We start from the raw sequence: 24,216 nt of genomic DNA, 5'->3' as shown, positions 1-24,216 counted from the left end.
ATAGGGAAGGCTGGTGTAAGAAAGTATTTTTTTACCCCATGTTATTCAGTACTTTCCAAGTGAAAAGGTGTACAATGTGAGGTACAGTTTATGTTTCTTTTCATTCTGTTATTGGATTGGGGTTGCAAAAAGCATAAGCCTAAAGCACTGTTACACGAGTCTGGATTTGGCTCTTAATTTGCCATGCAGTTCTATTCAGTGAGTTTTAGTTTGAATGATCCCTGCGTTACATTAAAGAGTTTAAGTTATGAATCACAGCAGTAAAAAACTGGAAAGAATCTGTGCGGATTATGTAACTTATATTCTCATTTCTTAAGCTGACTACATGTGGATATTTCAAATAGGAGGATGTTCTGTTATGGGTAGGTGTTAAAAGAAGGTGGTTCTGCCCCTCTGTATGTATTCATTTCACATCACAGTAACTTCAATCATCTAGTGTTTTCTCCTTAAGTAAAAATTTTTCCCTTATAATTTATGTGGTTAAATGTACTCTAAGTCTGTTTCCTTTTATCTTGTTTTTAAGGTGATGAAGAGCTACTGTTTACTATAAGCATAAATAAAACAATACAGCTTCAGTTATTATGCTAATCTATCTCAAGCATCAAGATAATTTATTAATTTAAATAATTGGACCTTTTTTATGAGTACTGACAGTTTTCCTCTGAACAAGTCTCTTACCATTCCTTTATATTTTCACTTTCTGAAGAGGACACAGTCCTAAAATGTTCTGTTTTTTATGTAGATTGTGTAGTCAGAATTTTCTTTTTTTATGTCGTGAATGCTATAGCCTTGTTTATGTTAGTTCTTATATTTTCCTTGCTGAGTTACAGGTACTTCTGCATTTTCATAGTCATTGTTTACCAACCTCTGTTTCTGTAACTTGTTTAAGCAAATTAAATTACTATAGTAAAGGTTACTATAACTTCTTTGGTATTCCAGTGGTATTGTATCCTGGGATATTGTATGTTGTGTAGCTTTATGTTACAGATATCATAGCCTATAGGGTGATATGTTTTTATGTAATGTCAAGGTTATATGGGATTCAGTTTTTGAAAATATGTATATGTATTCAAAAGCTGTCATTTGATTTTGGAATGTGATATTTTTTAGTAAGATCACAATTTACATAAGTTAAGTTTTGGATTTTAGTAGAGAAGAGTTAGTAAGTAAAAAGGTTACCTAAAGAAATATGACCAGGATTAAGGTCTTATGTGTTGCTGTTCATCTTACTGGTAAACTTTAAACAACGTATAATGGGACTATGTTACTTGAAGGATTGATGAAGGATTGATAATACATGTAGATTTCATGACCAGTTAAACTGAATTTTTGTTTCACGAACCATAAGTAATTTCATCTTTTGTTCATGAGATTAGCTTTAAGTTTACTCTTTTCTATAATTCCATTTTAATAATAATATTTTTATTTTAGACAGATCTGAGAACAATTGGCAAGAAATTCCTCCCCAGTGACATCAATAGTGGAAAGGTAGAAAAGGTAAAGAAAATCAATAACTTTTTAAATTATGCTAACTACACTAAATGTGAACTAAATTACTCGAATTATTTTTTGTCAATAAAGACTGCAATTGCAAAATACTCTGGAGGTGAACAGGTCACAAAGTCATTGTTATGGTGACTTCCATGGAAAATTATTAAGAGTTAAACTTTTTTGACTTTTCAACATTAAAAAAAAAACCTTTTGTTTCAGGAATTTTAACTATGGCATCCTTATATGAACCGCGAGACTTACCAGATGTAACTGGCACTCATTATAATGACCTTTTCCTATCTTTCAATTTTATTTACCTTTTTATTTTAGTTACCTTAATAAACTGTTATATTTAATGAGCTTATTATATACAAATATAAGATTAGGAAAGTATTAGGAGCAATTTGGTGAAGCTGTGCATTTGTTTATTGCAACTATTTTGCAGTACACACATATGTATTCGTGTTATGAATTTTTTTGTGTCAGCAAACTTTAATTATATTTTTACCTAAACTTTTTATCCTGCAAGTTAAAGTCCATGTCTTCCTTGTCTTTTGTCAGGAGAAATGGAGTACATCTGGTCACCTTCCTTTGTGAATAATTATATACATGAAGACATAAATGACACTGCCACAGGTTTCTTTTTGCTGAAGCCATCTATCTTGATTCCTTTGTTTATTCTCAGTCTCAAGCTTTTCTTTCATCTCTATTGTTCTTAGAATCCTCCCCAGTTTCTTTACATTTCTTTTTCTTTTGGTTATAGTGGCTATCTCAGACTTCAGTGTGCACCAGAATTTCCCAGAGGTCTGGCTAGAACACAAATTGCTGGACCTCAGACCACCTCTACTCCTGTCTGAGTTTCTGATTCTGTAGGACTAGGATGGAATCCAAGAATTTGCATTTTGAACAGTTTTCCAGGAGATGTAGAGTTCTAGGAAGCATACTTAGAAAAGTAAGCAACAATCTCGACTAGGTCTGTTGAGTGCAACAAATCTCTATAGGAAAAGTAAATAATATCAAAGCAGTGTCTGTACATCCTTACGTTATTTTACTTAAAATTTTGAAGCTTTCTGATTCTTGGTTTTCTGGTTTCTCTGTGTGTCCTAAAAGATGCTGAGAACTCACCTCTGCTACAAGTTCGTAGGATAGTAGTACAGAGACTCTTGTCTGCTCCTTTCACTCTTTCAGAGCGTTTTTACTTTTAAAAATTTTGCACAGTGGTCTCTTTAAGATTTCCTTTGAATGTAGCTAGCAAGAAGAAAAATAATTAAAACTTTCTGATTTAGATTATTCTGTGTCAAATTTTATCTTTTAAAACATTCTTAATGCAAATGTAAGTTTTCACATGAAACAAAAATTTGTTATCTCTGCTAGCTCTTCCTCATTGATTATATTTTTTCCTTTCATTACATACTTCCAACACAATATTAATAAAAAGTTCTCTAGAATTATTATTCACAGAAGTATTATTATTATTATTTTGAGACGGAGTCTTGTTTTGCTGCCCAGGCTGGAGTGCAGTGATATGATCTCAGCTTACTGCAACCTCCACTACCTGGGTTCAGGTGATTCTCCTGCCCCAGCCTCCCTAGTAACTGGGACTACAGACGCACACCACCACGCCTGGCTAATTTTTGTATTTTTTAGTAGAGATGGGATTTCTGCATGTTGGCCAGTCTGGTCTCAAACTCCTGACCTTAAGTCATCTGCCCACCTCAGCCTCCCAAAGTACTGGGATTACAGGTCTGAGACACCGTGCCTGGCCTTTTCACAGAATTATTCTTACATGTCATATAAGAATATATATTATTCTCACAGAATTAATAATTGTCTTCACCGTATTAATGAAGATGTTTTGAAAAATAATTTAAATAAACATTTTAGAAGTTGACACACAGAAATTACTCATTTGTCTTTAGTTAAAAATCCATATGTTACATAAAAATGTAGCTATCTTAAACCAAAGTAAATATTCAAGGAATATATTTTAGATGTGAATTGAACTATTTTGGTTTCTTTGTTAGTAAAATAAGACTAATGTAGTAAAAGGTCCTTATTTATGTCTTCATTGGAATACTTTTATTAACCAGCATTTTACCATTAATGATGACTATAAATGCATGACTCTAGAATCAGACGCTACTGATCACTTACTAACATTATGTAAGTTATAGTTCTTGTTTAAATTAACTTTGTTTGAATCTGTGCATAAGATATAGGACAACATTTGGCGAACAGAATATTTGAATAAGTAATCTGCCTATCTCTTGACCATGCCAGATTTTGGTATAAAATGATATTTTCTAGTTTTCTTTTTATATTAGTAAAGAGTGAAAGAAAGAAAGAACTGGGTTATCTAGTGATCTTTCAAATAGGGCGTACTAAAAACCAATGTTCCAAAAACTAACTTAGAAAACTTAAAATATATGATAGACTATTTCAAGAAGCAGAGGAGGCATGGGTGTGGCATGTTTCTGATTGAGGGTGGAGGGGCATTAAATGATAGGGATCAGGAACAGATTGGAGACATCCAGACATAGGGTCATTGCCCTGGATTTAAATCTTCTTTCTCCTGCTTATTAGTTTTTGTGACTTTTCATAAGTTAGTTAATCTCGCTAGATTTTAATTTCCTTATCATTTAAATACTACTGCCTTACAACATTGAAGACCTAAATGAGATAATGCTAAATCCAGCACAATGCATATGGCAAACTTTGAGAATTATGAGCAATTTAGGATGATATTTTTGTCTTGGAAGTCTAAGAATATATGTATCCTTATTATGGGTATCTTGTTACTGAGAGATCTTCAAGGGGATTCAATGAATAAGGTAAGGCAAATTGGTAAATCATTTTTGTCTGGGTTTTGGCCCCAAACCCCATGCAGAATTCTACTACTTGAGGTAGATTGGTCTCTGGTAGAATTAAAGCAAGCTAAAACCCCTGCTCTGACTGTTTCTACTAAGTTCCAAGCCCATCTGATAATTACCATTTCTGAGAGAGAAAGCCAAAGGAGAGTGAAGATTGGAGAGCATTTGGCCTAATATTTAAGAAGCAAAGAGTTAAAAAGCAACATGTTGCGGGGAGGAGGGTGCCATCTTAGTAGAAGCTGCCTCCATTAACCTTGTGTGGTCCCTTTGAAAGGGCCTCACCCATGTATTTTCCAACCACCTTGGAATCTCATTCGCTAGGCCTGAGGCTCAGTACAATGTACTGGAGCTTCCCCAAGACAAATCAGTAATTTTTTTTGGAAGTAGATTAAAGGAGTGTAGAGAGGAGTCTTCAAACTTCATCTCCTGAAAGCCCAAAGTAAATGATCACACAGTGTGTATTATTATTTTTGTAATTAATAAGACTTAGATAATGCTGTTTTCAGCATTTGGGAACTTGAGAATGGAAAGGGAGATTGGAGAACTGATAGATCTGTGATCAGGTAAGAAAGATTTAAGTCTGCAGTTAGAAGACAGCTAATCCCGGACATACTGAATTTACATCTCGTTCTAAAACACATCAGAGGCCTTCAGAAAGGCATTGTCCTGAAGCTTTGAAACTGAAGTCTTAGTAATTGCTACTATCACTGATTATTTTGGGAGAAGGTAGAATGGCAAAAAGTAGAAGTAACTTTATTACTAATTAATATAGTAGTTTTGCTCAGGTTCTTTTCTCTTTCTTCCATTTTCTTCTTAACATACTTTTCAATTTCTGTCTTTTCTCCACAAAGTTCCCTTAAAAAGTGGTGAGAGTTGGATGATGACAGTTTTTTCCAGGCTTCCAGATTTTCTTATAGGTACTTCATATTTGATTCAAAAACTGTAAAAATTGTGACTGGAGGGAAGTGTGGTAGGGAAGCCATATTTTGCAACTTATTTTCTGAGTTTTTCAGGGCATGCTTTGTTTTTCTCAGATATTACAAAGTCCTAGGACTGCTGTAGCAGCTTGTAAGCTAAAAATTATGGAAAAAGTCATGATAAAAAGGAAGTATAACTGTTTAATATTCTTCTCCAATTTTAATATTTTGCTGTAGCTTTTTAAACTAAAAGTTAATTATAAAATACGGATTAGTTTCAAAATACTTTGTTACCAATTCAGCTACTTGAGGACCTTATGTACTGCTATGGAGTCCTAACTGTACAGTCTTTCAGTTCTATGTTTATTTTTTCTAAGTTCTGAGAATGACATGTTGTATATACCTTTTTAAATGTAAAACTATGATTGACCTAATTTTCCCGAGTAGGAGTGACTGGTCTCAAAACCTCAGCAATACTGACATCAACCACAAGATGGCTTCACTGCCTTAAAATTGAAAGTGAAGGTTCTCTTGCCCTTGGATAGTCTAGAAATCGGATGTTTTTAAAAAGAAAAGGAATTGAAAAAAGTGTTAACTTTTGATTTAATAAGATAATATGTTTCCTATATGTTAATTTAGTCTGTGTTAAGTTATACAATTTGTTTCTTTTAGTGAACTATATGTTAAAATTAAACATTTACTTGTATTTTTAGAAAAAATTGATTACTAAAACTCTTATGCTTTATTTACAAGTCCTTATTGGTACTTACTAATAGGACTTCTGTGGAGTTTAAATAGATACTCTTCCTGATAATTGAAAAATAAACTATTTGACTTACCTTTTTCTGTTTTTGGTTCCAAGGAACAAAAAGTTAGAGAAGTGAAGAATAGAAACGTGGGAATTGTCAAATGATACATTGGGAAAAGTGTTACTTTTGGCTGGTAGTCCCACATACTTTTCTTGTATTCATTTGCTATAATTACTTTATGATTGAATGCGAGCAATTTATATGCCCTACTGTTATTTTGAGGGTTAAATTGAGGCTTTTTACTTTCAGGGAATCTTAAGTTTGCGAAAACCTATTCAAGATTATGTTGTCAATTTCTTAATTATTAGGAATTTATTAAATGTTTAAAAAAATTCCTAAGGGGTAGATCTTCTACTAAATATACCACTATATTTATAATTCAGGAAGTTTTAATTTTATTATTTATTTTCCACTTAAACTCCCTTGCTGCATATGAATATCATTTGAAAAATTTCAGATTAGTATTAGGTACTCCCTTCCCTAAAGCTATTTCTTTCAATATTCTTGATGCTATTCTCATCTGCTTCCCTCTTGATCTTTTTTGGCACAAGCACCTACCTTACTTAGGAGAACCCTGGTTTTTAGTGAATTCTAATAATTCTTATTCTTGTTTTTCTTCTGTCATTTGTTGAGGACCTATTCTATGCTAGGTCCCATGTTAAATAATTTGTATGTATTATCTATACAATATTCAGAACAACACAGAAAATATAAACTATTACAGCCTTCCCTTTTACTTTAGAGATAAGAGAATTGCACCTTCCCTAAGATCACAGTTTTTTGTTGCTATAGCACCTGAGCATCCTTCCCTCAGCTGTCAGACAAACTGCTATTTATTTTACAGATTCCAACTGAGGTGTGACCCTTCTCTTCTAATTTTCTTGACCTCTTTTGAGCAGAATTAATTTTTAAATATAAGTGTTCTCATTGCCCTTTATACCTACATGTTTTTAGTATGTAACAAATATTATCATACTTTTAGAATATGCACTACAAAGACAGGCTTTGGCATGAGATAGATCTGAATTGGAATTCTAATTTGCCTCTTACTGAGTGACCACTGGTAAAGTACTTTACCCTCTGTCCTTAATATTCTTGTTTAGTATATACAAATAATCCTAATGTACTTTGTGTTTCTGGAGGTAAATTAAAGCACTTATGTAGAGATCGTGCTACATTTTCTGGTGTGTATCTAGGAAGTGCTAAGTAAATTATAGTTAAAGCACTAGAAATTTTCTTTTTTTTAATCAGACAGTGTCTGAATGTGTATTTGTGCCAAGTGATAGGGATACAGAGATCAAGATAGCCTGTCTCTTCTTGGAGCACATAGCCTGATGAAAGGTTGAGAAACCAGCTGTGTCAATGTAGTGAAACAAATGCTATGTCAAAGATGTGTACAATAAAGGGGCAGCCATTTCAGTTTAGTGAGGGTATGAGGTTGCTTTTCTTGCTAGACCGTTAGCTTTTAGGGATGTGATTTTCAATGAAGGAATAGTGGGTAGATGCCCCGTATCGGGCGTATTTAAAATCTTAGGTTAATAGCTATACGATACATACACACACACACACACAGATTACACATACACACACACTATATTTAATATTTTCTGTTACACAAAAAGCTCCTTTGTAGTAGAACTAAAGAATGGAAAATAAAGCTTGACAGATCTTGACCGGTAACAATACATGGAAGATAAGTATAGTGGATATTTGTAATTCCTAAAACCTGAATTATCTCCCTGTGTTTGGGAGAATTTCCCATTTTAAGAGTCTTGGTGGTAGAGAAGAAGAAAATGTCAGATACTTTTCTCTCGGTCTCCTTTACAGCTATGCTAGTCAGGTGTAGCTGCCTTGGAGTTGGGCCAGTTACGCACAAAAAAGTGGGACCTGTGGAGAATCCTGTCAGTAATAGTTGAAGCTGCAGCAAGATTGTTTCTGGAGTAGTAGCTGCAGGAGTGCCAGAGTAAATGTCCAGAGCCATTGAGATCACTGGTACAAGGCTTAGTGTTAGATGCTTGCCGTGTGCTGGATCCAGCTTGTTCCAGCTCATGAAGTTGATTGTCGGCATCTTTTCCCAATTTAGAGTGCAGTAACATCCAGTTGATGGTTGTGGTTGGCCGTGGAAATTGGTACAAATTACAGATTACAGTGGCTTTTCCCCTGTCCTTCTACCAGAATTATTTTACCAACACACCTCTGCACACGTGTAACAGTTTCCCTAAGGGATATAAACAGGAATGGAACTCTACTGCATTGTGGAATTAAGCCAGTATTCAGCTTTACAAGATAATGCCAAATTTTCTTACAAAGCGCTTGTATCCACTATGTTACCTTCAGTATTGTATATGAGATTCAATTGAGACATTCTTTTGTGACACTTAAAATGATCAAAATTTTCTAATCTTGTGATTGTAAAATACATTATTCTTCCTTATGCTATTCTCTCCCCTGCCAATACAGATTTTAGAATCAAATGATTAAGACTCTTAAAAATATCATGTTGGAGTTTTGACTGAAATTGCACATTAGCTTAAAAACAATTAATATCTTTATGTGATATGATATTACCAGTGAAATGCTGGTAAAACACATCTCTGAAGAGCAAAAAAGAGCCCTTACACATAGCATTTGCCACTTTCTGTGGTATAAATATTCCCTGTTTGACTGATTATAAGCTATGTTATGAAATCACTGAACCGGGAATTAGGAAGAAATGTACATAAAAAGTTCTTGTGAGCTTTTATAAGCTGGCTCCAGCACAACCCTGGATATATCTCTTCATTTATTTTTCCCATAATGTTTTATAATTTATTGGAAGTACATGGGCTGTGCATCTTTTGTAAGCTTTTTTCCTGGATCTATCTATTTTTTTTATTGTAAATGGTGTTTAAAACTTTTTTTAATTACTCTTTCCATCTGTTACTGGTACATGGAAAGGCAGCTGATATTTGCATATTGATTGTAATTCTGTCACCTGCCAGTTATTATTATTATGTTATTATTCCTATATATTCTATTCTTCTTATTCCAGATATAATTTTTAAAACACCATTTACAATAAGAATAATACATTCTTACATTATTCTGTATATTCTTTTAAGTTTTCTCTATAAATTTGCCTTTTCTTGGTATTTCACATGAATGGGATCACATGATATATATGTTGTATCTGGCTTCTTTTATTTAGTGTAATATTTTTTAGGGTAATCTATAACATAGCATATGTTGATAGTTTTTCCTATTTATTGGTGAGTAATATTCCATTGTATGGATATACCATGTTTTGTCCTTCCACTTACTATTAGGTTGTTGCAAAAGTAATTGCGGTTTTTTCCATTGAAAGTAATGGCAAAAACCACAGATACTTTTGCACCAACCTAATAGTTTATGGACATTTCGATCACTGTCCTTAGTTCTTTTTTTTTTTTATTACTAAATGTATATGTCTCTTATTACTGTTATCATTTCTTAAATTGTTGGTTTGTGCCTTTACTCTTTGCTTTACTCTTTGCTTCTTGATCACTCTTGTCAGTTATCAATTTCTTTTTTTTTTTTTTTTTTTTTAAATGGAGTAGTCTGGCTCTGTCGCCCAGGCTGGAGTGCAGTGGCCAGATCTCAGCTCACTGCAAGCTCCGCCTCCCGGGTTTACGCCATTCTCCTGCCTCAGCCTCCCGAGTAGCTGGGACTACAGGCGCCCCCCACCTCGCCTGGCTAGTTTTTTTTATTTTTTAGTAGAGACGGGGTTTCACCGTGTTAGCCAGGATGGTTTCGATCTCCTGACCTCGTGATCCGCCCGTCTCAGCCTCCCAAAGTGCTGGGATTACAGGCTTGAGCCACCGCGCCCGGCTTACCAATTTCATTAGTCTTTGTTACAATAAAACTTGTTAATGTTGTTATTGTATTTTAAGTTTGATTCATTTATTTTTCTTCTACCTGATTTGAACTCATTGCTTTTTTTCTCAACTTCTTAGTTCAACTCATTAGTTTTATATTTTCAAAAATAGGTGTTAAGATATACCAAAGAAACTATACAATACAAAAATTTAACAACGAAGTTAAAATATATAGCAAAAGCCAAATAAGACAATACACATGAATAATGTATAAAATACGCCTTCTAATCCTAGAAAACTAAAATGTGGAGAACTTACTGAAGGGTAACATACATAAAATGAGAACTAATAGCAAGAAACAATTCTAAACATTTTCCCAATAACTGACTAAGCCTCAAAAAGACAGCTTAGGAAAACGAGTAACATGTAGTTTTTCTTTTCCTAGCCAATTCAGTTCTACTTAGATAAATCTGGTTACCAACCAATACACATATGAATTAGAGTAATTGTTTTTCTACTCAATTACTACCATTTTTTCTTTTTCACCTTTTTCCTAATTTTCTGTAGCAACACTTTTCCTTTGGTTTGATCAGTTGAACTCAAAAGGTTTGGTACCTAAAATGAGTATCAGCTCTTACTGGAATAGCACTTGGGAAGTACAATTGTAGAAAAGGCAAATGTGTAACCGGGGTGCCTGACAAAGTTAAGCATTCCATTCTCCATAAGACAATGTCTCCCATGTTAATCACTAGGTTAATGGCTGCTCTTGGCTACATCACATGACCTTGCATGATACTGGAATGCTCCCTGGCAAGGTGTTGTAGAGCTATGTGAACAAATACCCACCCATTTAAGCTTTCAATAAATACAAAGCATTTTAAACAATTTCAGTAGAATAAATTAAAAATACAGCATTTCTGTTGGCTTGCTTTGCTTCTTGAGCTGGCTTGGAGTGCTGTTCATGATATAAAAGACAACTTCTTAATTCAACTCTTTAGTTTTTTTTTTCAGTTTTCTTTAAGGCTATTAATTTTTCTTCTAGCACTGATTTAACTATACTCCTATATTTATATAGGAAATATGTGTATTTACATATTTACAAACATAACTATATGTTCAGGTATAAAAGTTGTATACATGGTACTTTCATTATTCAGCTCTAAATATTTTTTAATTCACCTTATGATTACTTCTTTCCCTATTTTGATTACAGAATATTAGATTTGTTTTGGTTATGGATTTCTAATTCAGTTACGTTGTGATCAGAGAATTTGGACTGAATGATAAATGTATTTTGAAATTTGTAGAGTCTTTATGGCTTGATATGTATTTGTAAATGTCACATGTATGCTTGAGAAGATACTTGTTCCTATTGGGTTTAAAGTTTTGTATAAATTTTCGAGTTTAGGCTTATTATTTTGTAGTCTGTGTTTGATAATTACAAATTCTCAAGACCTTAGGGGCTTAAAATTAAAAAATTTTTTTTTTATGTTTCTCAATCTTTGTAGCTTGTTTCCTTGTAAGTCTCATGATAGTTTGTTATGATTTCATTTTTCTTGATCTTTCTCTGTGAGAATCCTGGCCACTTGAATCAGAAGGGATATGTGCTTGTTTCTGCCTTGAGCCAGTGGGGGTGCTACTGACTTACAGTGAGTTCAAGTGCTGCCTAAGGTTAATTTTGCACCTTTGCCACCAGCCCAAAGCTGAAAGTCTTAGTTGCAGTGTTGTTACTGCCAGAGGCAAACATACATCTTCTCTGGAGGGAAATGTAGCCCAAATTGGGGTTTACCCTAGATGCGTAAATGGATGACATTGGGAATATTTCTGAAATTTCTAACAATGTATAGTTCTTTTTTATTTTTGTTTTCTTGGGTCTGATACCGTACTTAGAATGGTACAGGGTGTGTGTGACAAATCCGACTTTTTCTGTCTTCCTATCCCACCTCTATTTTTTGATTGATTGGTTGAGACGGAGTTTTGCTCTTTGTTGCCCGGGATGGAGTGCAATGGTGTGATCTCGGCTCACTGCAACCTCTCCCTCCTGAGTTTAAGCGATTCTCCTGCCTCAGCCTCCCAAGTAGCTGGGATTACAGGCGCCTGCCACCACGCCCGGCTATGTTTGTGTTTTTAGTAGAGACAAGGTTTCACATTTCACCATGTTGGTTAGGCCAGTCTCCATCTCCTGATTTCAGGTGATCCGCCCACCTCAGCCCCCCAAAGTGCTGGGATTACAGGCACCTGCCACCACGCCCGGCTACTTTTGTGTTTTTGTTGTTGTTGTTGTTATTTATTTATTTATTTATTTATTTTATTTATTTATTTTATTTTTTAATTATTATTATACTTTAAGTTCTAGGGTACATGTGCATAACGTGCAGGTTTGTTACATATGTATACTTGTGCCATGTTGGTGTGCTGCACCCATCAACTCGTCAGCACCCATCAACTTGTCATTTACATCAGGTATAACTCCCAATGCAATCCCTCCCCCCTCCCCATGATAGGCCCCTATGTGTGATGTTCCCCTTCCCGAGTCCAAGTGATCTCTTTGTTCAGTTCCCGCCTATGAGTGAGAACATGTGGTGTTTGGTTTTCTGTTCTTGTGATAGTTTGCTAAGAATGATGGTTTCCAGCTGCATCCATGTCCCTACAAAGGACACAAACTCATCCTTTTTTATGGCTGCATAGTATTCCATGGTGTATATGTGCCACATTTTCTTAATCCTAGAGACAAGGTTTCACATTTCACCGTGTTGGTTAGGCCAGTCTCCATCTCCTAACTTCAGGTGATCTGCCCACCTCAGCCCCCCAAAGTGCTGGGATTACAGGCGTGAGCCACCACGCCTGGCTTATATTTATTTTTTAAAGTCAAATTATGTTAAAATGATACTAGGAGATGTTTGACAGAGAAAGTAGGTAAAAAAAGAGATAATCATAAATGCTATTTAAAGCTTATCTTTCAGGCTTTTAAAGCAGCTATATGCAGAATTAGTATTTCTTCTTCCAAGGCAGCTTTCTTGAAACATTGCCCTGTTGCCTGGGCCTTAAGGTAAAGATGTGAATAATTTAGTCAAAAACCTCCCTTAAAATAAAAGAATAGATGAAAAAATAAGCCCTAGGAAATCTCCTCTGAAGCCACTGGAAATGCTTTTGGAAGTAGTGGTAGGGCAGAGAAGGAAATGAATTATGGCTTTGTAGATAAAAGAACTATGGAGGATGAAGTATTTCATTTTCTCTTAATTTTAATCTACTTTGCAATAATGATGGAACGTTGATTGGAACTGAATCATACTCATATATTCCTTTTGGGTATATGGTTTATTTCTGGGGTTGATGGAGAATGTGATGCTTATGTTGTTAGGTATACAGATTGAGAAATTTTTCTCAAGAGAATTAATAAGATTCAAAAACAGGCCAGGTGTGGTTGCTCACGCCTGTAATCCCGGCACTTTGGAAGGCCAAGGTGGGTGGATCACCTGAGGTCCAGAGTTTGAGACCAGCCTGACCAACATGGCTAAACCTGTCTCTACTAAAAAAGATACAAAAATTGGCCGGGCGCGGTGGCTCAAGCCTGTAATCCCAGCACTTTGGGAGGCCGAGACGGGCGGATCACGAGGTCAGGAGATCGAGACCATCCTGGCTAATATGGTGAAACCCCGTCTCTACTAAAAAATACAAAAAGCTAGCCGGGCGAGGTGGCTGGCGCCTGTAGTCCCAGCTGCTCGGGAGGCTGAGGCAGGAGAATGGCGTAAACCCGGGAGGCGGAGCTTGCAGTGAGCTGAGATCTGGCCACTGCACTCCAGCCTGGGCGACAGAGTGAGACTCCGTCTCAAAAAAAAAAAAAAAAAGATACAAAAATTAGCTGGGTGTGGTTGCTCACACCTGTAATCCCAGCTACTAGGGAGGCTGAGGAAGGAGAATCACTTGAACCTGGGAGGTGGAGGTTGTAGGGAGCTGAGATCAAGCCATTGCACTCCAGCCTGGGCGACAGAGTGAGACTCCATCTCAAAAAAAAAAATAATAATAAACAAAAAGATTACAGAAATAAATGGCTGGCATGTATTTTCAGGCCAACTGTCTTAAATGGTTTCTAGAGTTAAGAAAAAAAAAATTGTTTTAAGTGTTTATCCATATATGATTATACTGTAGAGAATTAGTCCCCTGTCATCCAAACTTTGGAGAGTCTGATTGATACACAAGAATGTTATATAGTATGATCAATAAACTAATAAACTAACACAAGCATTTAAATCTGATATTTCATATCAGTTGGTGTGACTAGTTAGGAGTTTAGATGACAGAGGTATTCATCTACCTCGGGAGAAGAAGGAATGATGCCTGGATTAATGCCCTGAGAGAGTATTTGTAGCAGATACTTAATATTGTTTATTAGAGTTAGACATGCTTACCTGGAGGTGCAATGATACATCATTCTAAGCCATTAAAATTTTTTAGAGTGTTTTCATTTGATTGTTTCTTATACTAATACAAAAGAGAAAATCAGACATTAAAGAAAACTTATGTGATCAAGATTAATCCTTTTTATTATTTTCATTTGAAATTGGTATTTTTTTTTACTTTGCAGTTGCTCTTAACAGTAGTTGAAGAAAGATTTTGAAATTAATTCTTGTCTATTTTTGTGGATGTTTTAGATGATTTTTTTTTTTTGAGACACTTTTTTTTTTTTTTTTTGTCACCTGGGCCAGAGTGCAGTGGCACAATCATGGTTCACTGTAGCCTCCACCTCCCAGGCTCAAGAGATCCTGCCATCTCAGCCTCCCAAGTAGCTGTGACTGCAAGCACACACCACCATGCTTGGCTAATTTTTGTATTTTTTGTAGAGATGGGGTCTCCCTATGTTGCCCAGGCTGGTCTCAAACTCCTGGGTTCAAGAGAGCCACCCACCTCCATCTCCCAAAGTGCTGGGATTACAGATGTGAGTCACTGCACCTGGCCTTAAGATGATTTTAGATTCAGGATTTAGGATCTTAGAACCATAACATTTAAAAAAATTTATTATGTATTTTTTATCTAGGTCCATTACTTCCCTATGTTTTAACTACAGAGTATAAGAAACTGAATATTGTAAGCAGAATAATGAAAAAAATCATTATATATATACTGGTTTACTTATAGAATATTTCTGAATTGTGGAACTACTAACTTAAGGCTTGGTGATTCAAATTAAGAAGTGACAAGAGATTCTGTAAAATCTGTGGGTTTCTCAGGAGGATCTAATAAATAATACCTCCTTTTCTACTTTGCTTTTGAACCAGTTAACAAGTACAAGAGTGACATATTTGGGCCAAAATAACCTTATTACTGATTAAAATGTATTTTGAAGATGTGGCTTAGGGGGACAGCCAAATGGACACATTAACTGAACCACAGAACATGTAGGCTTGTACACTCACTCATGGAAGTGCCAATCCAGTGAGGAGGCTGAATAAGTGCCCCCTCCCTCATGTTCCCTAGCTAGGCTGGATCTCAAGAGGAAGATGAATGAGGCTGAGACCAATATACAGTATTTTCTTCGCAATCAGGTAACTCATTCCATAAGTGGGTATATTAGTTATCTCAGGCTGCTGTAACAAATTACCACAAACTTGGTGGCTTAAAACAATGGAAATTAATTTTCTCACAGTTTTGTAGGCCAGAAGTTTAAAATTAAAGTGTCAGCAGGGTTGGTTCCTTTTGGAGGCTCTGAGGGAGTATCAGTTCCATGCTTCTCTCCTATCTTTTGGTAGCTGTAGTAGTCCTTGGTCTTTTTCGGCTTGTAGATGCGTAACTTTAATATCTGCCTTCATTTTCACTTTGTCTTTATACCCTGTCTCTCTGTGTTTGTTTCCCCTTCTCTTCTAAGGACACTCATCATTGGCCTTAGGGCCCACTGTAATTCACAGTGTTCTCATCTCTAGATCCTTACCTTAATTACATCTGAAAAGAGCTTGTCCCCAAACGAGGTCACGTTTATAGGTTCCAGTTGGACTTGTCTTTTGGTGGAGCCACTATTTAACCCACAAAAAGAGGTGGAGAGGCCAGGAGCAGGATTAATTAAATAAGTAAACTGGCTGCTTGCTTGGAAATCAGCATTTGGGGGCAGGTGTTCCTCTCTATCCTTCATTCCCCAGATCTTTGTTCTCATAGTCAACCAGATGTAGGAGATCACCAAAATAGTCCTGTTCCTGCCCTGCATTTGCATCATTGGTATTGTCTTCAATTTGTGTTCCTTTGACAGAATCTTTTAAAGTGATGTCCATTTTGTGAGCATTAGTGGGTGAAACTAGGTAATGTAATACATATGTCCACTTAACTGTGCACAAAGAAAAGGCAGTTTGTCACAACACATTGAAAGCAAACAAGAGAAGGTGTTATGCCAACACCCAGGGGACGTAGAACTCCCAGAATTCCATGAAGATGCCTAGTGACCTGTGTTGTATGGATTGAATAAGGGTGCTGTTGTTTCTCCAGGAATCGAATGCTGGTAAAGTTGGAATTTTTTGACTACCAAAACAAAGAAAAAACTTGATAATATATAATTTCAGTTTCAATCTTAATTGAATCAAATAAAAACAAATGTTTCCCTCCTACATTTGAATGGAAGTGCGGTGCCTAGGATGCATGAGTCTCATTTTGGACTCTTTTGCAATACATAGGCTTAGATCATCACCAACTGTGTGGTGGGTTTTTTGCAGTGATGAAAGTGGTCTAACTCTGTGCTCTGAGTATATAGAACACTTGAAATATGGCTAGTATGATTGAACAATTTTAAATTTCACTTAATTTTAATTTAAATGCAAATTTAAATAGCTACATGTGGCTGGCGGATTGTATTGGAAAGCATAGGCTAGATATTTGTCAGTGCCTGGACTAAAAATATGGGATACCAAAATAAACAGAATTATGAGCTATAATAACCATAACATGCCTATGATTTAATTAATTAATTTTTATTTATTTATTATTATTATACTTTATTATTATTATACTTTATTATTATTATTATACTTTAAGTTCTAGGGTACATGTGCATAATGTGCAGGTTTGTTACATATGTATACTTGTGCCATGTTGGTGTGCTACACCCATCAACTCGTCAGCACCCATCAACTTGTCATTTACATCAGGTGGAACTCCCAATGCAATCCCTCCCCGCCTCTCTGTTTGTCTGTTATTGGTGTATAAGAATGCTTGTGATTTTTGCACCTTAATTTTGTATCCTGAGACTTTGCTGAAGTTGCTTATCAGCTTAAGGAGATTTTGGGCTGAGATGATGGAGTTTTCTAAATACACACTCATGTCGTCTGCAAACAGGGACAATTTGACTTCTTCTTTTCCTAACTGAATACCCTTGATTTCTTTCTCTTGCCTGATTGCCCTAGCCAGAACTTCCAACACTATGTTGAATAGGAGTGGTGAGAGAGGGCATCCCTGTCTTGTGACAGGGAATTTTTCAAAGGGAGTTTTTCCAGTTTTTGCCCATTCAGTATGATATTGGCTGTGGGTTTGTCATAAATAGCTCTTATTATTTTGAGATACGTTCCATCAATATCGAATTTATTCAGCGTTTTTAGCATGAAGGGCTGTTGAATTTTGTCAAAGGCCTTTTCTGCATCTATTGAGATAATCATGTGGTTTTTGTCTTTGGTTCTGTTTATATGCTGGATTACGTTTATTGATTTGTGTATATTGAACCCGCCTTGCATCCCAGGGATGAAGCCCACTTGGTGGATAGGCCTTTTGATGTGCTGCTGGATCCGGTTTGCCAGTATTTTATTGAGGATTTTTGCATCAGTGTTCATCAGGGATATTGGTCTAAAATTCTCTTTTTTTGTTGTGTCTCTGCCAAGCTTTGGTATCAGGATGATGCTGGCCTCATAAAATGAGTTAGGGAGGATTCCCTCTTTTTCTATTGATGGGAATAGTTTCAGAAGGAATGGTACCAGCTCCTCCTTGTACCTCTGGTAGAATTCAGCTGTGAATCCATCTGGTCCTGGACTTTTTCTGGTTGGTAGGCTATTAATTATTGCCTCAATTTCAGAGCCTGCTATTGGTCTATTCAGGGATTCAACTTCTTCTTGGTTTAGTCTTGGGAGAGTGTAAGTGTCCAGGAAATTATCCATTTCTTCTAGATTTTCTAGTTGATTTGCGTAGAGGTGTTTATAGTATTCTCTGATGGTAGTTTGTATTTCTGTGGGATCGGTGGTGATATCTCCTTTATCATTTTTATTGCGTCTATTTGATTCTTCTCTCTTTTCTTCTTTATTAGTCTTGCTAGCGGTTGATCAGTTTTGTTGATCTTTTCAAAAAACCAACTCCTGGATTCATTGATTTTTTTGGAGGGTTTTTTGTGTCTCTATCTCCTTCAGTTCTGCTCTGATCTTAGTTATTTCTTGCGTTCTGCTAGCTTTTGAATGTGTTTGCTCTTGCTTCCCTAGTTCTTTTAATTGTGATGTTAGAGTGTCAATTTTAGATCTTTCCAGCTTTCTCTCGTGGGCATTTAGTGCTGTAAATTTCCCTCTACACACTGCTTTAAATGTGTCCCAGAGATTCTGGTATGTTGTATCTTTGTTCTCATTGGTTTCAAATAAATCTTTATTTCTGCCTTCATTTCATTATGTACCCAGTAGTCATTCAGGAGCAGGTTATTCAGTTTCCATGTAGTTGAGCAGTTTTGATTGAGTTTCTTAGTCCTGAGTTCTAGTTTGATTGCACTGTGGTCTGAGAGACAGTTTGTTATAATTTCTGTTCTTGTACATTTGCTGATGAGTCCTTTACTTGCACTTATGTGATCGATTTTGGAATAAGTGTGATGTGATGCTGAGAAGAATGTATATTCTGTTGATTTGGGGTGAAGAGTTCTGTAGATGTCTATTAGGTCTGCTTGGTGCAGACATGAGTTCAATTCCTGGATATCCTTGTTAACTTTCTGTCTCGTTGATCTGTCTAATGTTGACAGTGGAGTGTTGAAGTCTCCCATTATTATTGTATGGGAGTCTAAGTCTCTTTGTAAGTCTCTAAGGACTTATTTATGAATCTGGGTGCTCCTGTATTGGGTGCATATATATTTAGGATAGTTAGCTCTTCCTGTTGAATTGATCCCTTTACCATTATGTAATGGCCTTCTTTGTCTCTTTTGATCTTTGATGGTTTAAAGTCTGTTTTATCAGAGACTAGGATTGCAACCCCTGCTTTTTTTTGTTCTCCATTTGCTTGGTAGATCTTCCTCCATCCCTTTATTTTGAGCCTGTGTATGTCTCTGCATGTGAGATGGGTCTCCTGAATACAGCAAACTGATGGGTCTTGACTCTTTATCCAGTTTGCCAGTCTGTGTCTTTTAATTGGACCATTTAGTCCATTTACATTGAAGGTTAATATTGTTATGTGTGAACTTGATCCTGCCATTATGATATTAACTGGTTATTTTGCTCGTTAGTTGATGCAGTTTCTTCCTAGCCTCGATGAATTTTACATCTTGGCATGTTTTTGCAATGGCTGGTACCGGTTGTTCCTTTCCATGTTTAGTGCTTCCTTCAGGGTCTCTTGTAAGGCAGGCCTGGTGGTGACAAAATCTCTAAGCATTTGCTTATCTGTAAAGGATTTTATTTCTCCTTCACTTATGAAAGTTAGTTAGGCTGGATATGAAATTCTGGGTTGAAAATTCTTTTCTTTAAGAACGTTGAATATTGGCCCCCACTCTCTTCTGGCTTGTAGAGTTTCTGCCGAGAGATCTGCTGTTAGTCTGATGGGCTTCCCTTTGTGGGTAACCCGACCTTTCTCTCTGGCTGCCCTTAAGATTTTTTCCTTCATTTCAACTTTGGTGAATCTGGCAATTATGTGTCTTGGAGTTGCTCTTCTCGAGGAATATCTTCATGGCATTCTCTGTATTTCCTGAATTTGAATGTTGGCCTGCCCTACTAGGTTGGGGAAGTTCTCCTGGATGATATCCTGAAGAGTGTTTTCCAACTTGGTTCCATTTTCCCCCTCACTTTCAGGCACCCCAGTCAGACATAGACTTGGTCTTTTTACATAATCCCATACTTCTTGCAGGCTTTGTTCATTTCTTTTTCTTCTTTTTTCTTTAGATTTCTCTTCTTGCTTCATTTCATTCATTTGATCCTCAATCGCTGATACTCTTTCTTCCAGTTGATCGAGTCGGTTACTGAAGCTTGTGCATTTGTCACTTATTTCTCGTGACATGGTTTTCATCTCTGTCAGTTCGTTTATGGCCTTCTCTGCATTAATTATTCTCGTTATCAATTCTTCCACTCTTTTTTCAAGATTTTTAGTTTCTTTGCACTGGGTACGTAATTCCTCCTTTAGCTCTGAGAAGTTTGATGGACTGAAGCCTTCTTCTCTCATCTCGTCAAAGTCATTCTCCGTCCAGCTTTGATGCCTTGCTGGCGATGAGCTGCGCTCCTTTGCAGAGGGAGATGCGCTCTTATTTTTTGAATTTCCAGCTTTTCTGTCCTGCTTTTTCCCCATCTTTGTGGTTTTATCTGCCTCTGGTCTTTGGTGATGGTAACGTACTGATGGGGTTTTGGTGTGGGTGTCCTTCCTGTTTGTTAGTTTTTCTTCTAACAGTCAGGACCCTCAGCTGTAGGTCTGTTGGAGATTGCTTGAGGTCCACTCCAGACCCTGTTTGCCTGGGTATCAGCAGCAGAGGCTGCAGAAGATAGAATATTGCTGAACAGCGAGTGTACCTGTCTGATTCTTGCTTTGGAAGCTTCCTCTCAGGGGTGTACTCCACCGTGTGAGGTGTGGGGAGTTGGTCTGCCCCTAGTGGGGGATGTCTCCCAGTTAGGCTACTCAGGGGTCAGGGACCCACTTGAGCAGGCAGTCTGTCTGTTCTCAGATCTCAACCTCCGTGTTGGGAGATCCACTGCTCTCTTCAAAGCTGTCAGAGTCGTTTGCGTCTGCAGAGGTTTCTGCTGCTTTTGTTGTTGTTGTTGTTGTTGTTGTTGTTTAGCTGTGCCCTGTCCCCAGAGGTGGAGTCTACAGAGACAGGCAGGCCTTCTTGAGCTGCTGTGAGCTCCACCCAGTTCGAGCTTCCCAGGGGTTTGTTTACCTACTTAAGCCTCAGTAATGGCGGGCGTCCCTCCCCCAGCCTCGCTGCTGCCTTGCAGTTAGATCACAGACTGCTGTGCTAGCAATGAAGGAGGCTCCGTGGGCGTGGGACCCTCCCGGCCAGGTGTGGGTTATAATCTCCTGGTGTGCCCGTTTGCTAGGACCTTTGGTAAAGCATAGTACTGGGGTGGGAGTTACCCGATTTTCCAGGTGTTGTGTGTCTCAGTTCCCCTGGCTAGGAAAAGGGATTCCTTTCCTCCTTGCACTTCCCAGGTGAGGTGATGCCTCGTCCTGCTTCAGCTCTCGCTGTTTGGGCTGCAGCAGTTGACCAGCACCGATTGTCCAGCACTCCCCAGTGAGATGAACCCAGTAACCTCAGTTGAAAATGCAGAAATCACCGGTCTTCTGTGTCGCTCGCGCTGGGAGCTGGAGACTGGAGCTATTCCTATTTGACCATCTTGCTCCGCCCCTGCCTATGATTTAATTTAAATGTCCTTATTTTAATGACATTAACAAAAGCCAAAGAAAACGTTCATCCTGAATTAGCAGCTTATCTATACTTGTTAAGAGTTTCAGACTTGCTTCAACTTGAAATTTTTTTTGTTAAGTGAAAATTAGGTGAAATTTTTTAGTCTCTTTTCTAATTATATTCTCTAGGCCTAAATTTATAATAACAAAATTATTCATTTTTTGGCAAAATACTGGTAAATATGGAATAGAAAATTTTCAACTTGGGAACGTGCTTGCTCAGGAAATGTAGTATAAATATTTGTCAATCATTTCACATTTCTCTTTGCTGAAAATATAAAGTAATATGCACAGAAATATTTTACTTAAAAGCCTAATTTTAAAACAGCCTTTTTCCCCTAAGGTATGATACTACTTAAAGATGTAGAAGTTGTCACTTTAGTTAAATTCATTTTTCAGACACATAAGCAGATTTTACTGTTGTTTCTCAACTTTGCTCAATTTTTTTTTTTATCTTTGAAATTTGGCCAACACATATAATACAGCATTAGATTTAATATTGAAGTTAAATTAAAATTTTTATTTTAAAACGGAAAATGTGAAAATATGTCAATTACAACTCATACTTCTTGAACCTTTTATGGTTTTGGTGGTATTGTATGCTTCATGTATACCAAAAGAGGGAGCACTTTAAACTTGATTTCTGAACAGAAAACATTCTTTTGTTGTTGTTGTTGTTTTGAGATGGAGTCTCGCTCTGTCATCCAGGCTGCAGTGCAATGGCTTGATCTCGGCTCACTGCAACTTCCACTGCCTGGATTCAAGTGATTCTGCTGCCTCAGCCTCTTGAGTAGCTGGGATTACAGGTGCATGCCACCATACCCGGCTAATTTTTGTATTTTTAGTAGAGACGGGGATTCACCGTGTTGGCCCAGCTGGTCACAGGCTCCTGACCTCAAGTAATCCACCTGCCTTGGCCTCCCAAAGTGCTGGGTTTATAGGCGAGCTACTACACCCGGTCCAGAAAGCATTCTTTTGGACTGCTGCCATAAATTTGATTCCCTTAAAAAAACTGCAAAGTTCTTTATTTTCAAAATATCCCTTAATGTAAAAGGAGGGAGAAGCTGGATTTATGTGTACGATTTAGATTGCATAAGACTAACAACATCAATAAATATACCTATCATGCAGAAATATAACTGTTTTCCTAGGGTTTTCTTTTCTCATTACCTTCTGAAAATGAATTCAGAATTATTAAAAAAAAAATGTTCTTCAGGAGACCTTTTTGAAGTTTTCTCTTTCAATACCAAAACAAAGAAAAAATTTGATAATATATAATTTCAGTTTCAATCTTAATTGAAGTTATTATAAATCATAAAGCATGACTGTTACGGAAAAGAGAAACACTAGAAATGAAAACACAGCCCTGAATAGAGTTTCATGACTAGAAAGTGATTTTTATTCTTTTCTGTTTTGACAGCTCGAAGGTCCATGTGTTTTGCAAATTCAAAAAATTCGCAATGTTGCTGCACCAAAGGATAACGAAGAATCTCAGGCTGCACCAAGGATGCTGCGATTGCAGATGACTGATGGTCATATAAGTTGCACAGCAGTAGAATTTAGTTACATGTCGAAAATAAGGTGATTGGCACTTTCTTTTGTGTATTTGTTACAGAATATTGAAGGTGCTATTCAATTGGAATGATTTAAGAATTTTGAAAAGGAGGAATGGACCCTTAATTGTGTGTTACAACTTTTCAGATGAAATTATAGAGCTTTTGTGCATTTCTGCTTTATCTGTATAAAAATAGTTAAGAATATATGGCCAGGCATGGTGGCTCAAGCCTGTAATCCCAGCACTTTGGGAGGCCAAGGCAGGTGGATCACCTGAGGTCAGGAGTTCAAGACCAGCCTGGCCAACATGGTGAAACCCCGTCTCTACAAAATATAAGAATTAGCCATGCATGATGGCAGGTACGTAATCCCAGCTACTTGGGAGGCTGAGGCGGGAGAATAGCTTGAACCTGGTAGGCGGAGGTTGCAGTGAGCTGAGATCATACCTTTGCACTCTAGCCTGGGTGACAGGGCGGGACTCTGTCTCAAATATATATATATATATATAAAATAAAATAAAAATAAAAAAATAGTTAAGTAGTTACATTCTTGATTGAATGTTAATTATAAAAACAAATTTATGGTGTTCTTGCATGAAAGTAATCTTTTCAGTTTTGTCACATACTTTAGGTCACTCAATTGTTTAGAACAAACAGAATTTTAAAAAATATGGTTTCATCCTTGACAGTTCAGTAGCTAGCTAACTGTGTGTATAATAGTGTGTCCATCACACTGTTTAATGTTCTTGCAGAGTTTTATAGGCTAATGAATTTTCCTAGGGAATTACTGAAATCAGGGAGGTATGTGACTGACTTTAGTCATTTCCTAGGAAATCATTGGGAATGATTTTCCAAATCCTTTATTTGGTTATTTTAATAAGAAACTTTTAGAGCCATGCCCAGTGGAATGGAGGAAAGCAATGAGAAGGAAGGGAAAGTGTTCCCTCTATTCTTGGTATTTCCATTTGGCCATTCTGAGCTCTTTTCTGAGGTGGAAACTTTCACTAGACATTTGCAGCCCTCCTCCCACCTGCCTTTTTTGGTGTTCTTTGTCATTTTATATGCTCACCTTTGCAGCTCTGGCTCCTCTAAGCTTTTTCACTTAATATAATCTCCTATACCATACTTTTCTCTTGAGCAGGCATTTA

The 24,216-nt window shown here is 36.8% G+C and overlaps 1 protein-coding gene across 4 annotated transcripts in view; it reads left to right on the top strand.

The window, feature by feature from the left end:
* Window positions 1-24,216, top strand: part of TDRD3 (tudor domain containing 3) — a 191,349-nt gene that overhangs the window by 41,597 nt on the left and 125,536 nt on the right. For 2 of the 4 annotated variants that reach the window (XM_030922261.1, XM_030922260.1), the window contains exons 3-4: window positions 1,436-1,497; window positions 22,936-23,096. In XM_030922261.1, coding sequence (XP_030778121.1) covers window positions 23,023-23,096 — 74 coding nt within the window. In that variant the 5' untranslated portion in view covers window positions 1,436-1,497; window positions 22,936-23,022. Of the gene's footprint in view, window positions 1-1,431; window positions 1,498-22,935; window positions 23,097-24,216 lie in introns of all 4 variants that reach the window. The other 2 variants (XM_030922259.1, XM_030922258.1) reach the window with 1 other exon arrangement.

This window comes from Rhinopithecus roxellana, chromosome 18 (genome assembly GCF_007565055.1).
Source record: "Rhinopithecus roxellana isolate Shanxi Qingling chromosome 18, ASM756505v1, whole genome shotgun sequence".
Lineage (NCBI taxonomy): Eukaryota > Metazoa > Chordata > Mammalia > Primates > Cercopithecidae > Rhinopithecus > Rhinopithecus roxellana.
Note: the sequence above shows the minus strand (reverse complement) of the source record. Positions and strands in the feature narration are given on the sequence as shown.